The following is a 13587-nucleotide window of genomic DNA, read 5'->3' as shown; positions in this document are numbered from 1 at the left end:
TGGTTCATCAGGAAAGCCCAGATCCACCGGGACATAAATATCCCCTACATCACCACTACGCTCCGTGGCAGAAAAATTCTTTATGAAGACATCTACGCATCCAAACCAACTAATACAGCAAGCCGAAAACTATGACGGTAATGACCACTGGAAACATAAAAGACCGAAAGCCATCCTAACACTCAACGACGAATAACCACTTCTGCCCACTCAGGGTGAGCTAAAAGCGCTCACAAATCTCTCCCATCACTGCTCTCGAAACAGACAACAGGGAATATGAAAAGCGTCAAGCTTCACCCTCTGCGCCATATATGTCCTGCGTCCTTATTAGAAAGCGGTATGAAGGGGGAGCGGAGTTAATCGACCGTGAGATGCGGTGAGTAATACCCTTGGAGGGTAATGGATGGCAATGCTGTCGCCAATAAAGTTCTAACTGAGGCTTGGCTATTGCTGTTACCCTCCTGCCATGATCACAGCTTTAATAGCTCAATAACACCTTATCCCTACACTGTTCTCTACAGATAACGGGGAAGATGAAAAGCATTCTTGCTTCGCCCCTTTAAGCCAGTCCTTATAAGGAATAAGGACTTATTAGAAGGCCGGCAACTAGAAGGCCCTCCTTTCGTGAATTACGACATCAACAATAGCAAAATATTACACTATATCTCTATCTCTATAGCAAAACCAAAAAATCTATATCTATAGCAAAATATTATCTATCTGTATAGCATAAGCAAAAAATCTATAGCAAAATATTACACTATATCTCTACAGCAAAACCAAAAAAACTACACTATATCTGTAGCAAAACACAACTTTTTGGTGGTACAATAGCAGCCCTACATGTTGGAGGAAGCGGGCTCGACCCGAGACCTAACGCTCCACGCGCAGAGGCCTGCGGCTTCTTTCGTTGCTCTGATCTATAGAGGTGGTGGTGCAATAGCAGCCCTTCTTATTAGAAGGCCCGCAACTAGAAGCCCTCCGTTTTCAGGAATCATACTGATACTATTTGTTAACAGTACTTTTTTCGTCCGCAGCCTTTGCAAAACCACGCCTGTAGAAACATGATGTTTCTACAGTCGGGATAACACAGTGAAGAATAATATAATATGTATACTTATTATTAATAGGAAGGTTTACTAAATAGATAAAAACAGAACCTTAAATGCATAGTGATGCAATCAACTAGAAAATTTCAAAAAACGTAGGATATATTTTGCATGAAGAATTGCAAATGAAAAAGCTTTGCGCAAGATGGGTGCCATGCTTGCTCACAGCACATCAAAAACGCACTCGCATGAAAATCTCTGAACAGTTCTTGGAGCGTTTTAACAAGAATAAAACTGATTTTGTGCGTCGATTTATTACTATGGATGAGACTTTGATTCACCATTACCCACCAGAATCCGAACAGCAGTGAGAACAGTGGACAGAAGCCGGTTGTTCAGCGCCAAGGGAGACAAAGTCGGTACCATCAGCAGGAAAGGTCATGACATCGGTGTTTTGGGATGCTAAAGGAATTTTGTTTATTAATTATCTTGAAAAGGGTAAAACGATAATCAGGGAATATAATTCCGATCATTTAACCAGCCTAGACGAAAATATTCGTGAGAAAAGATCCTGTTTGCAGAAGAAAAAAAATCATCTTTTTCATCAGTACAATGCATCTGCCCACAAAGGTGTTTTGGCAATGGGAAAATTAAGGGATTTGCACTATGAATTGTTGGAGCATCCACGCTATTCCCAAGATTTGGCTCCCTCGGACTTCTATCTCTTCCCAAAACTAAAACTCTTCCTCGCTAGTCAGCGTTTTTCTTCGAATCAAAAGTAATTGCAGCTGTAGAGGGGTATTTTGCAGATCTTACTGAGAACCACTACAGGGACGGGATAATGGCGCCGGACATCGGTGGAATAAATGTATTAATCTTAAGGGAGATTATGTTGAAAAATAAAAATAATTTTGAAATTATAAATTCGTTTTTTCATTGTCAGGCCGAGGACTTTTCAAATCACTCTCGTATAATATATATATATATATATATATATATATATATATATATATATTCATCCTGTACACTCCCCCCCCCCTGAGGGTACATAGCAGGAATTTGATGATGACGATGATGATATATATATGACCGACAAATAGTTTATATAATTTCAGTTACAAAAATGGATATATGGATATAAATGCAAACTTAATCAGTGTTGTTGAATTATTAAATCGTTTGGAGTAATCCTGATTTATATCTTACACTAGATTCGTATGGTATATATTCATCCTAAGTATGATCCCACTAGATTCGATGCCGACATTGCTCTTCTACGTCTAGACAGTTTAGCTAAATACAGTCCTCGTGTCAGTCCTGTTTGCCTTCCAACTCCACAAACAACTAAGAGAAATTTGGTGGAGGGTAATCGAGCAACTGTAAGTATTTTTCTTACAAAAGAATTCTACTTGTAGTATGGTTTCAAAGCAGATATTTTAGTTGGCTTGAAAAAACGAGAATTTTGCTTTTAAATTGCATAATCTTTGTCCCGTATATGACTAGCGACTAATTTCTGTTTGCAGTCACTGATTTAATATTTCAAGTGGATGTTGTACAGGCCATTTCCATGATCTTCTGCGGCACTACCACATTAAAATGATAACTCCAATATTAGTTCCAATAATCTTATATTTATTTTTTTCTTTAGATTACTGGCTGGGGATTGAATGAAAATAACAGGACTCCAGTAACACTTCGCCAAGCTGTTGTTCCCATTGTTTCTAATAAGCGCTGTGAACAGGGATACAGAACCGCTGAACTTATCCTTACAGTTACTGAAAATATGTTTTGTGCTGGATATGAAGACGGAAAAGTGGATGCTTGCAACGGAGATAGTGGAGGCCCTTTGGTGTTCTTGGATGAAAATACACATTACAGAAGATGGGTTCTTGAAGGTATAGTAAGCTGGGGTAGTTCTGGAGGTTGTGGCAATGCTAGGCAATATGGAGGCTACACCAAAGTATTAAAGTTTGTACCGTGGATTGAACAATATTTATAACTTATATGTTAGTGGAAATAAAAATCTGTTGAAAAACTGAGTATTGCTTATTTTTATTCAATCTATTAATATTTCAGTATCTTTAATAGCTTATGATAGAACATGTTCATACACATTAATTTGAGCGCGCGCACACACTTTTATCTGTTTGTTCACACGCATGTGACAGTTAGCTATGATGACATGGATTTTCATGATATATATTATTATTACTTTCTCTCTCTCTCTCTCTCTCTCCCTCTCCCATTAAGGGAGAGAGAGAAAGAGAGAGAGAGAGAGAAACGTGGCTTACATAGCTACATTTCTCCATTGCTGGCAAACATTTACTGATTACTCACAGAGGACAGGTGTGCCCATTTATTATAGCCGCACGAAACGTTGATGTCACTTGATACTTCGTTATCGCTCCGAATATGTAAATTGAGGGAGGTGTTCCTAATGCAAAGCTAACTTAGTGTATTGTTAATTATTGAATGATTTAGAAATCATACAGGATGATCCAAAATTCGTGCACATCAAAGTTGAAACTGATCTGCATTGAAGTGTTTCAATTCTAATTATTCGTTTTGCCTATAGATGACACTCTAGGACTACTGGCCACTCTCGTGTAATCTATCTGCCGCGTGTCGGGTATTGGGCATCCATTGCGTATTCTTGTTTACGAGGAAAGAGAAATGGTATAGGAGCAACAAGTTGTTAGTTTGGAATGTCATTTTGCCCGTCGTTCTTACGCAAATGTTGTGGAGAAGTTTCTTCAGAAATTGAATTAGTTACAGACAAACAGCGGCATGGAAAACCTTCCATTTTGACTGAGACTAAAGTGACTGCGGTGTACGATGTGTTGTAACGTCCACCTTCAAAGAGGCTTAGAAATCTCTGCCCAGACAGACATGTCATATGACAGTATAAGCACCAAGCAACTGAAGCTTCGTCCATACCGTGTTCACCTTTTAGGAGTTGAAGCCACTGGATAAGGAAAAACGTGTTGTGTACTGTATGTAGTTTCGATCATTTGTTGAAGAAAACAGAGTTTACGAGCTGGACAATGTTTTTTTCAGGGATGAAGCGTGATTCCATGTAAGTAGATATGTCAATAGTCAGAATAACAGAATTCGGAAAATTTTCATGTTTTCCATGAAACGCTCTTGCGTTCTCTGAAAACCAAAGTGTGGTGTGCAGTATCACACCGTTGCATTGTCGGACCCATTTTTCTTTCAGACGGCATTGAACAGTGCACTGTACCTCCAGATTTCTTCTTATGGGGTTACCTGAAAGGTAAGATGTATAAAAATAATCCTCACACAATTGTTGAACTGAAGACGAACATTACTGAAGCAATCAGTAATTCCAAGCTTCGAAGAGTTGCCTCAAATTTGGTAAAAAGATCACGTGCCTACATTCAAAGAACAAGGCGGCCATTTTGAACATTTGCTTTAGTAATATTATATATTTTTGACTTTGTAATGATACTGTTATAAGCTTTGTTTGCAGCAATTTAGTCCTATAAAATTTGTAACTAATATTGAAAAATTCAAGTTTATTTTATGATGTGCGCGACTTTGTGATCAGCCTGTGTTTCAGCAGGAATAGCACTGTATCTTCCACTTTTCCAATTCTCGTTGCAAATGATATTTCTATTTCTTATCCATACGGTATTAGTTTCCTATCGATTTTTCGACCTCTTGTATGTGGAAGTGATTTAAATTAAAAAAAAAATTAAATTAATAAATAAAATAAAATATAATAAAAAGCGTTTTTTTACTGTGTTTTTTTAAACCGGTTATCATATTTATATCCGAAGAAGAACAGCCGAAACACGCATTGCCAGTGTATAAGGCTTCAGAAATAAACGAATACAAAAAGTCCAGCAAATTGCTCTGATATCTTTGATCCTAAATTCTTCAAATACAAGAGAACCACAGATGATTACCCACAATAAAGCATAAAAAAGAAAAGAATATGAAAACGATTTTCTAAATACATATGAAATATTTAACTCTCATATAAATGAAAAGATATATTTAAATCATTGATTTAAGACTCAGTGTTTAAGAGAAAAACAAACCTCTAATTTAATGCAGTATTAATAATTTCGAATAATTAACTACATACTTTATATTGTTTTTAGTGAAAGGCGTTTTCTAATTTTTATATTTTATTATTTTTTTATTCATAATCATTCAAACGGCATATAATCTGGCGAACATTTTCTTATTCAGGTACACCATATATTTTCCAGGAATGGATAGTCTGGCACCTCTTTTATTCCCTACAAAATTACAGGTCACTTGAAATTTGTGTGACCACTCGACTACTTCAGTGGGCCGCAACAGATAATTTCCAATTTTTTTTTCTATGAAATATACTCTTCGATGCGCGATAAATATTATATAAAACGTCACCGTTCTGGATACATACTCCGCCTTAACAAATGTTACATTTTCTAGACTCCTCGCTGAAGGATATCATTTCAGAATGATTCCTATTCTTGGAAATGTGAAGAGTGCTTTTAGGAGAAAAGACATGATCAGTATCACTTTAGCAACATTAATAGTAAGAGTATTAATACAAGACGCACATCAACAAAGCACATATAAAAGCAATAAAAAAAATCAAATATCGAATCAAAAACCCTTCTATGAAATAAGAAAAAAATAATAAATACTACTACAACAACATGGAAATACGTCAACAGATTCCTTTCAGATTTGTTCTTACTCTCACACTCATCCACACAAACTTTTATGTGTGGATGAAATATGATTTCATCCACACATGCTTTTTCCAAGTCTTCCTCACTTTAATACAAAATACGTTAATATGGAGTTGGTCTACTGTTTGCTGCTATAACAACCTTCAGTATTCTGGAAGGTTTTCCACTAGATTTTGGTACATTGCTGGGATAATTCCTTTCCATTCTTCCAAAAGAGCATTACTCAGGTGAGTCACTGATGTCGGGCGATTTGGCCGGGCTCGCATTTGGAGTTCCAGTTCATTCCACAAATGTTTGATGGGGGGTTCAGATAAGGGCTGTGTGCAGGCCAGTCAAGTTTTTCTACATCCATCTCAACAAACCGTTCCTCCACAGGCCTCGCTCTGTGGATGGGGATCATCATGTCGATTACAGGAAAGGGCCCTCATCCAACTGTTCTCACCGTAAGTTGGAAGCACAGACTTGTCTAAAATGTCATTACAGACTGCAGTGTTAAAATTCCCCGTCACTGGAAGTAGGAGGGCTCAGCCAATACCATGAAAAACAGCCCCAGTCTATGATGCCTCCGCCATCAAACTTCACAGATTAGCACAATACATTCGAGTACACAGCGTTCTCCTCGTGGCTTGAGTGCGGCTGCATGGCCATCGATGCCTATATTCTTCAGCTCACGACGAACAATTGTGGTGCTGGCGTTGCTTACTGAGGCATTTTACAACTCAGTAGCAGTGTTTCAACCGAGAACAGGAGATTTTTCGTGACATGCACTCCAGCATTCGTGGTCCCTCTGATTCTATGTGGCCTACTAAGTTGCTATTGTGCTGTTGTTTCTCTGGCTAGTCATATCCATTTCACAATAACATCACTTGCAGTTGATCTGAGCAGTTCTAGCAGGACAGAAATGTTTCACTATGAAGTCTTATACTTGACAAATTTTGTAAATAATTAAAGAAAACATTGTTTCAATAATTCAGTAATGAAGTTTATCTGTAAAACAATATGAAAAAATCTTTTAAGCTCCTAAAAATTTATCAACCATCCCCATTCAAAACAAAAAAACAACCACAACTCTGATTTGTGTAGAAGGTAACCTAAGTGAGTATCTCTATTGCCTAAATACAACAGTGGATATAATATCCACTACCTTACTGTCTTTCCTTTCAAACATATAAAAGTGACTTTTGTGTAACTCATTGTATTATTTTAGAAGCACTAAAAAGCACCATTTTTGTTGAAATATATTTATTGGAACGTTTATAGAAATTTTAATACATCTAAAGTTCAAGTAAAATAATAATTTCTCTTTACCCTTCCCGCACTATGAAAAATGTTAAACTATTACACATGAACTAACTCTCACATTTACAGCGGATATAAATACAAATCGAAATGTTTTTTTTTTTTGGGGGGGGGGGATTTGCCAATGATATTTATGTAATTACCAAGAAGCTGAAAGATCAACAGTTTAACAGTTTAAACTCCTTCCAAGAAAAATAGTAGTTTTAAAAGATTACAAATAAAACTATAGTTAAAATTCTTAATAATAAATAAATATTTTTTCTTTGGAATGAAAAGAGCTGATTGATTTATTTTTAATTTCTGCAGAATGGGAAGACACAATGAATTTATTATTTCTAATTAATTCTGATTTTTTTTTTTTTTGTTGTTGTTAACTTTAAGGAATGAAAAGTATTCAACTGATGTCTAAAGCACAACATTTAACAGATATTCAACCGACAATTAAGCACCTTTCTTCCCTCAACAACCTATTTTAATATTCTATTTACTAATTATCACAGAAGTCTTACATCCAATCAACAGGCTATACATTATAGCGATATAATTAGCTAAACGATGATTTTTTTTTTATACCATGTTAACTAAATTTTTCATGAAGTTCAGTTTAGCTATAACGAATTCCTGTAAACTATTAGAGGCTGACTGATTAATAATTTCATTTATAAATATCAATTAGAATTAAAAACCTCCTTATATTTTTTAACAAAATACGCTTTCCTCCAATATATTTATAACATACAATTCCTAAATAATGGAAACAGTGAAATATTTACACATTCATAGTTCGATAACTTTTGGAACTATTACATAAGTTGCCATTTACTTCTACAAATATGATTTTTATGCTACGAACATAGAAATTTCATTTGTAGCTATACACACGCACAGAGAGAGAAAGATGCCATTTTTAGTACGTGGGCAATAAGTGGTCCTCTTTGTTTTGCAGGTAGACGGTATCAGAATTTCTCGTCTTTATCCGATGATAAAGGCAAATGAGTTAGGAAGTAAACATAATTTATGAAAATGGAAAAAATGGCAGGTATGATCAGGGCCTTCTCATAATTCATATATTTCTTTATATAGTCGTGATTTGCACAGAATCATGCGATATCTATATATACATTAGACACACACACACACACACACACACACACACACACACACACACACACACACACACACACACACACACACACACACACACACACACACACACACACACACACACACACACACACACACACACACACCCGGGCAGTCTTCTGTCGAATATCAAACAATGTATAGTTGAAGTCGTTATTAGAAAAACTATATCTCACACTTTTAATGTACAAGTTCTTTGGTCAGCTGGTATTCCTCTCCCGCCAACAGATCTTCCCCCAGGCATTGGCATCACAGGAGGAAAAAGATTGTTACCAAAATTGCCAGACCTGCTTTTACGCATTATTTTCCCACTGGTGATGAGTCTACCAAATCCTTCTTGGTGGGCAAAAGCATAACCGGACCTTACCGATCTCCTCCTGCTCGCTCGACGAACGCTAGTGATTCGCATTTGAGGTTCGGAAGGACGGGATCGAAGGCGAGATCGGCGTTGTTTAAGACGGACTCGATCTGATAAAGTGGGATGGACGTCTGTATAGTAAAACCGGATAGCAATAATAGGCACCAATAACGAAGTCATGGTTACAAAGGTCGTGAACCAAAATTGAGATGAACTGAGGGTCATACGAAATGAGCCCATGTATGCGTTGCCTATGATATCACTGTTGATGAACAGAGTCATGGCGAAATAGAATGCTACACTCCCCCATATCACTATATGATTAAACACAGTCCAATAGGCGGTATCCAGTGCGATCTGAAAGAAAAAAAAAGAAAGAAAAAAAGTTAATTCTTTTATCAAAGTATTTTATTTTAAGATATTTACCTTTCATTTTAATTGAATATTTTTATATCTACTTAAAGTACAGACTTAATAATGCACGATAAATACAAACCTGGGCGGTAACAACAAGGACTAATATAGTCGATACAACAGTTCCAAATAGTTGATGACCATCCAAATTAATTCCATTGGGATCGACTGCGTGAGAAAATGATCCATACGGTATAAAGAAAAGTATGAAAGAGGTTATAAGGCCATGAGCTACACTCTTGAGAAATTCTTTCTTGTTGAACAGGAGATTCATGTGGCCTGGAGTGTAGAGTTTTGGAAACCTCAATGAATTTCTGTCATTGACATCCTAAAGAAAAAAAAAAAAAGAAGAGGCAGAAGAGAAAGACTTAGAAATTTGGACTATTTAATGATAATAGCATGAAATATTGACTTATGAACTTATGAAGAGGTACTTTATCGAATATAACTAAAATTTTGATATCTATTTTTATATTAATATATATTTGTTATTTTTCACATAGTCCGAAGCTCTGCTCTAGAGACCAAACATGGAACTTTTTCAAGCCACTTTAGGCCTTCAATGAGCTGGGAGGTGGTCCACATCGGACGATAAAGTTCATCTACCACCTAAATATAGCATAGAACAAGTGATAGAATATATCCAAAAAATAAATAAACAAAACTGTGAATGGAATGTTACCTGATCAAATACACCTAGCGCTAAAACAGGGAGAGATGTGTAGAAAACATTGTAGAATGAGATAAATGCTGGATCATAAACTGTCTGAAAAGAAAGAAATATTATATCCAATTAATTCTATAAATAAATAATGAAAAATTAAGATATCGAAGGATGAAACAGTTATTTATACATTTATCTTTAAATTAAGCTATCTTCGATGGGTTTTTACAAGCACGAATGAAAATATCGATTCTGCTAATGAGCTAATTTTACAATAATTAGCAACTTTTAGTCACCTGCGCAGAAAATCCACAAAAGAAGGCAAACCAGAAGTGGCAAAGTGTGAAGGCAAAGTTCTTATAAAAGAAATATCGCAGGAACTTGCACATCCTGTAGTAGGACCATCTGCCGTGAACTAACAGAAGACGTTCCAAGTATCGGAATTGGGCTAATGAAAAGTCACTGGCGAGTACCGCCTGCATACCTTCTTGACCGCTGATTCCAACTCCAATATGTGCCACTGAAAATAAGAAAGAGAAACGATTTCAAAATAAGAGAGAGAGAAGTGTCTCAAAGTAATTTAAGCTATTCTCATTTGGACAAAAATTGTTTGATGGAATAAGAGTTCAAGGAATCGAATTCTTACTTTTAATCATGCTAACATCGTTCGCTCCATCTCCGATAGCAAGCGTCACGGCTTTCTTTTGTCTTTTGACCAGGTCCACAACAAGAGCCTTTTGCAATGGAGTCACGCGACAGCAAATCACAGCTTTGCAATGAGAAGCCACATCTAAAAACAAAGTTTCCATTCGAGGCTCCAGAGCATGCACCTAGAAGAGAACGAAGTTTCTTATTATGTTATTCATACATACCGAGTTTAGCACAGTGAACATCTGTTAGGAGATATAAAGAGAGAGAGAGAGAGAGAGAGAGAGAGAGAGAGAGAGAGAGAGAGAGAGAGAGAGAGACCTATAAAAATGATAATTAAAAATGGCGGAATTACGCTTGAAGCAATTGCAAAAAAACGAAAACATTGCCAAGATGTCATTAACAAGACATCTTGGTAATTATTTCATGGATGCTTTATAACTTTATGATAGATAGCAAAGAAGAAGATGCACACAAGAGGTATACTGATAAGCTTATACCATTGTGTTGCCTGTTGGATAAAAGCCATCATTAACATGATACACTTATGCTCACTCTTAGGAATGTATTCCTATAATCAGCTCATGAAATTTGATGTTAATGAGTAAACTTATCAAGAAAACTCTAACTGGAATTTCTGAATTTGGATCGCTGGATAATCAGTGTATCTTGCAGTTAATCGGGATATACACCGATGGGTAATAAGACGAAAACCAATATTTACTATTTCGAGTTTATCACAGAAAACATCTGTTAGGAGACACAAATGCTGCCAAAAACCGTAATAACTTTGAAAAATTCTAGATGGTAGTGAAATTTTCAGGGAGACTAACGTAAATAGTAAAACGAAGTAGGTTCTCATGGTGAATATTATGATTTCAGGGTCGATATTTTGTAGTTAAATCATCTACTGATACATAAAGTGGATACAAGAACATACGATGCTATAGGCATTGTCTGAGGATAGTGGGTTTAGATGCTTACAATAAAATAAGGATATTTTATCTTTATTAGAAAATACAATTTATTAAGAGATTACTTCATTCCTTGCATTACTCCCGCAAGGCATGAAATAAAATTACGGTGTTATAGTAATGTAACAATATAGTACATGTATATGCCTACCATATTTGTGACCGTTTTCCAAATAGATACATCATTCTTCTATGTTTTGATACTAAACTTAATGAGTGGAGAAAGACAGCATGAGACTGAAAATAATGCAGGAAGTGAAAACCGAATGAACATGTACATGATTATAAAAGCAGGAATGAAACAGAAAGACATAAAAAATGCAATTCTCTGAATTAAAAGAAGAGACCATGAAGTCAAAAGGCAATGAACTTAAAAACGAAAGAATTGTAATAGACGTAACAAACCGACAAAAGCTTTCACGACCAGAGTTTGAGAAATACAGTTCTAGATTTTTATGATCTTAATACTTACTAATTTATCAAGCAAAGTCAAGAAACTGAATCAATTAATTAGAGTAACATTCCGTGGGACAAAAAAATAAACAAATAAATATTACCTAACCACTTACCAGACTGTGGCCATTAACAACAAGAGCAAATCCTCCGCTTCCCTCTGGGCTATCGGACATGGTGTCAAAATCTGAACTGAAGGTAACCACGCTACAATCGGGAGCTCCTTGGTTATGGCTGAGAATGTGGGAAATAGTTTCTTTGAATTGGCGTAGTTGCTTTTCAACTTCTTGATACTCGAAACCATCGACAATAAAGATGTCTACCATGTCATCTGTTAGTAGTTGACATGAATATCCAATATTGATCGCAGTCTCTGGTAAATTGAACAGATAGAAATTAGAAAGAATAACATCCTAATTTTCTGTTTACTGTGTTAAGACATTTGAAATATTCTTTATAATAATAATTTATTAATATTATTTATGATAGTTAAAGAATAATTAAAGACAGTATCTGTAATAATCTTGTGTTTGAAAGATTATTGATATTTAAAAAAAATAATATACTTATGTAATTTTTTTTCATTAATGAATATTTTTATCTATCATACTTTTATTCCAATAATATTAAAATGAATAAAAATACAATTGGTGAAGTATATATGTATATATATATGAACTTCAAGTGTTGCAGGTATTGATTGAGTCATGGATTTTCAGATGGTCGATAAATGTAATGATTGATTATGATTACGGTTTGTTGATCACGAATTAGTTTTTTATAATTTGTGTGGTGCATGGAATGATTGAGGTAGTGTTGTTATCTGATGTGTAGTTCTGGTTACTCTAGATAAGTACTTTACTTCAGTAAACCGTAGTTACAACGAAAGCGATTTACTAGGCCTAATTTTTGCTTCCGTTACATACTGTCGTTAGAATCGCCATTGTTGGCTTATATATATTATAAATAATAGATTATTAACTATTGTAGTGCCATCACCACCATGAGCGAGGAGGAAGATGACGCTTATATTGAATCGCTCAACAAAGGGCGGGCGTTCAACATTCTCAAAAAGATTGTAAAAAAATTCGAACACGAGTGGCCAGGCATCGCTAATTTCTACTCCTTACCAGGAGAAGTTGAGGAGGGCAAAGACACTGCCCAAATGGAGGAAAAGCTGGATTTGGTGATATCCACTCCCCCAGACTTTGAAGGGGTCCGTGCGTGCAAGACAACAACCACAGAGCACCCAAAGACAACGGAATGGATGAAGATGGTCCCATCACGGAATCCTCTGCCTTTCTCAAAGAGAAAGCACCCCCGATCATTCTCCGTAAAAAGCGCAGATGGACGTCCATAAGGTCCACCATGTACGCCCTGCAAATATCACACAAAACAGCCAAAAATGTGGACGACGGCATAAAGATCCAGCCTGCCATTGTTGTAATGGACTACAGAAGATTGACTAAAGAGTTAGACTCAAACGGTGTACAATATCACACCTTCTCCATCAGCTCGGAGAAAAACCTGAAGGTGGTTTTTCGAGATGTTTCTGAGGACATATCTACAAATGAAATCGCTGCTAATCTCTGCTATCAAGACCTACCACCCATCAAGGTCAGCAGAATGACTGGAGTTGACAAGATCCCGATGCCTCTGGTCTTGGTCAAAATCCATCAGGCCTACAAAAACAGCTATGACTTGACATCGATCTGTGGAGTTAACATCAGTCCTGAACCTCTTAGGAAATGAGATTCAACAAGACAGCGCCACAGCTGCCAGAAATTTGGCCATGCTCAGAAACTGTGCCGAGCAGAGTTCATATGCCTTAAGTGTGGGGTGAACCATCCCACCAACACCTGCACCAAGCCGA

At 36.3% G+C, this 13587-nt stretch overlaps 1 protein-coding gene and 1 pseudogene across 5 annotated transcripts in view; one reads left to right on the top strand and one right to left on the bottom strand.

Moving 5' to 3' along the window:
• The first annotated feature begins 2266 nt into the window (after positions 1-2266).
• On the top strand, positions 2267-3048 carry LOC150107616 (limulus clotting factor C pseudogene; annotated as a pseudogene). Its single transcript, XR_016548265.1, has 2 exons — positions 2267-2428; positions 2698-3048. The product of XR_016548265.1 is annotated as a limulus clotting factor C pseudogene (transcript).
• Positions 3049-8167: 5119 nt separating this feature from the next.
• Positions 8168-13587, bottom strand: part of ATP8B (ATPase phospholipid transporting 8B) — a 155135-nt gene continuing 149715 nt past the window's right edge. For all 4 annotated transcript variants that reach the window (XM_090391977.1, XM_090391974.1, XM_090391975.1 and 1 more), the window contains 6 exons: positions 11831-12087; positions 10286-10469; positions 9936-10159; positions 9658-9741; positions 9058-9303; positions 8168-8918 (listed from right to left, as the gene is read on the bottom strand). In XM_090391977.1, coding sequence (XP_090248103.1) covers positions 8376-8918; positions 9058-9303; positions 9658-9741; positions 9936-10159; positions 10286-10469; positions 11831-12087 — 1538 coding nt within the window. In that variant the 3' untranslated portion in view covers positions 8168-8375. The remainder of the gene's footprint in view (positions 8919-9057; positions 9304-9657; positions 9742-9935; positions 10160-10285; positions 10470-11830; positions 12088-13587) is intronic.

Source organism: Typopeltis vanoorti, chromosome 4 (assembly GCF_054136105.1).
Source record: "Typopeltis vanoorti isolate ZY-2024b chromosome 4, IOZ_Tvanoo_1.0, whole genome shotgun sequence".
Taxonomy (NCBI): Eukaryota; Metazoa; Arthropoda; class Arachnida; order Uropygi; family Thelyphonidae; genus Typopeltis; species Typopeltis vanoorti.
This window is presented reverse-complemented; position numbering and strand designations above follow the sequence as displayed.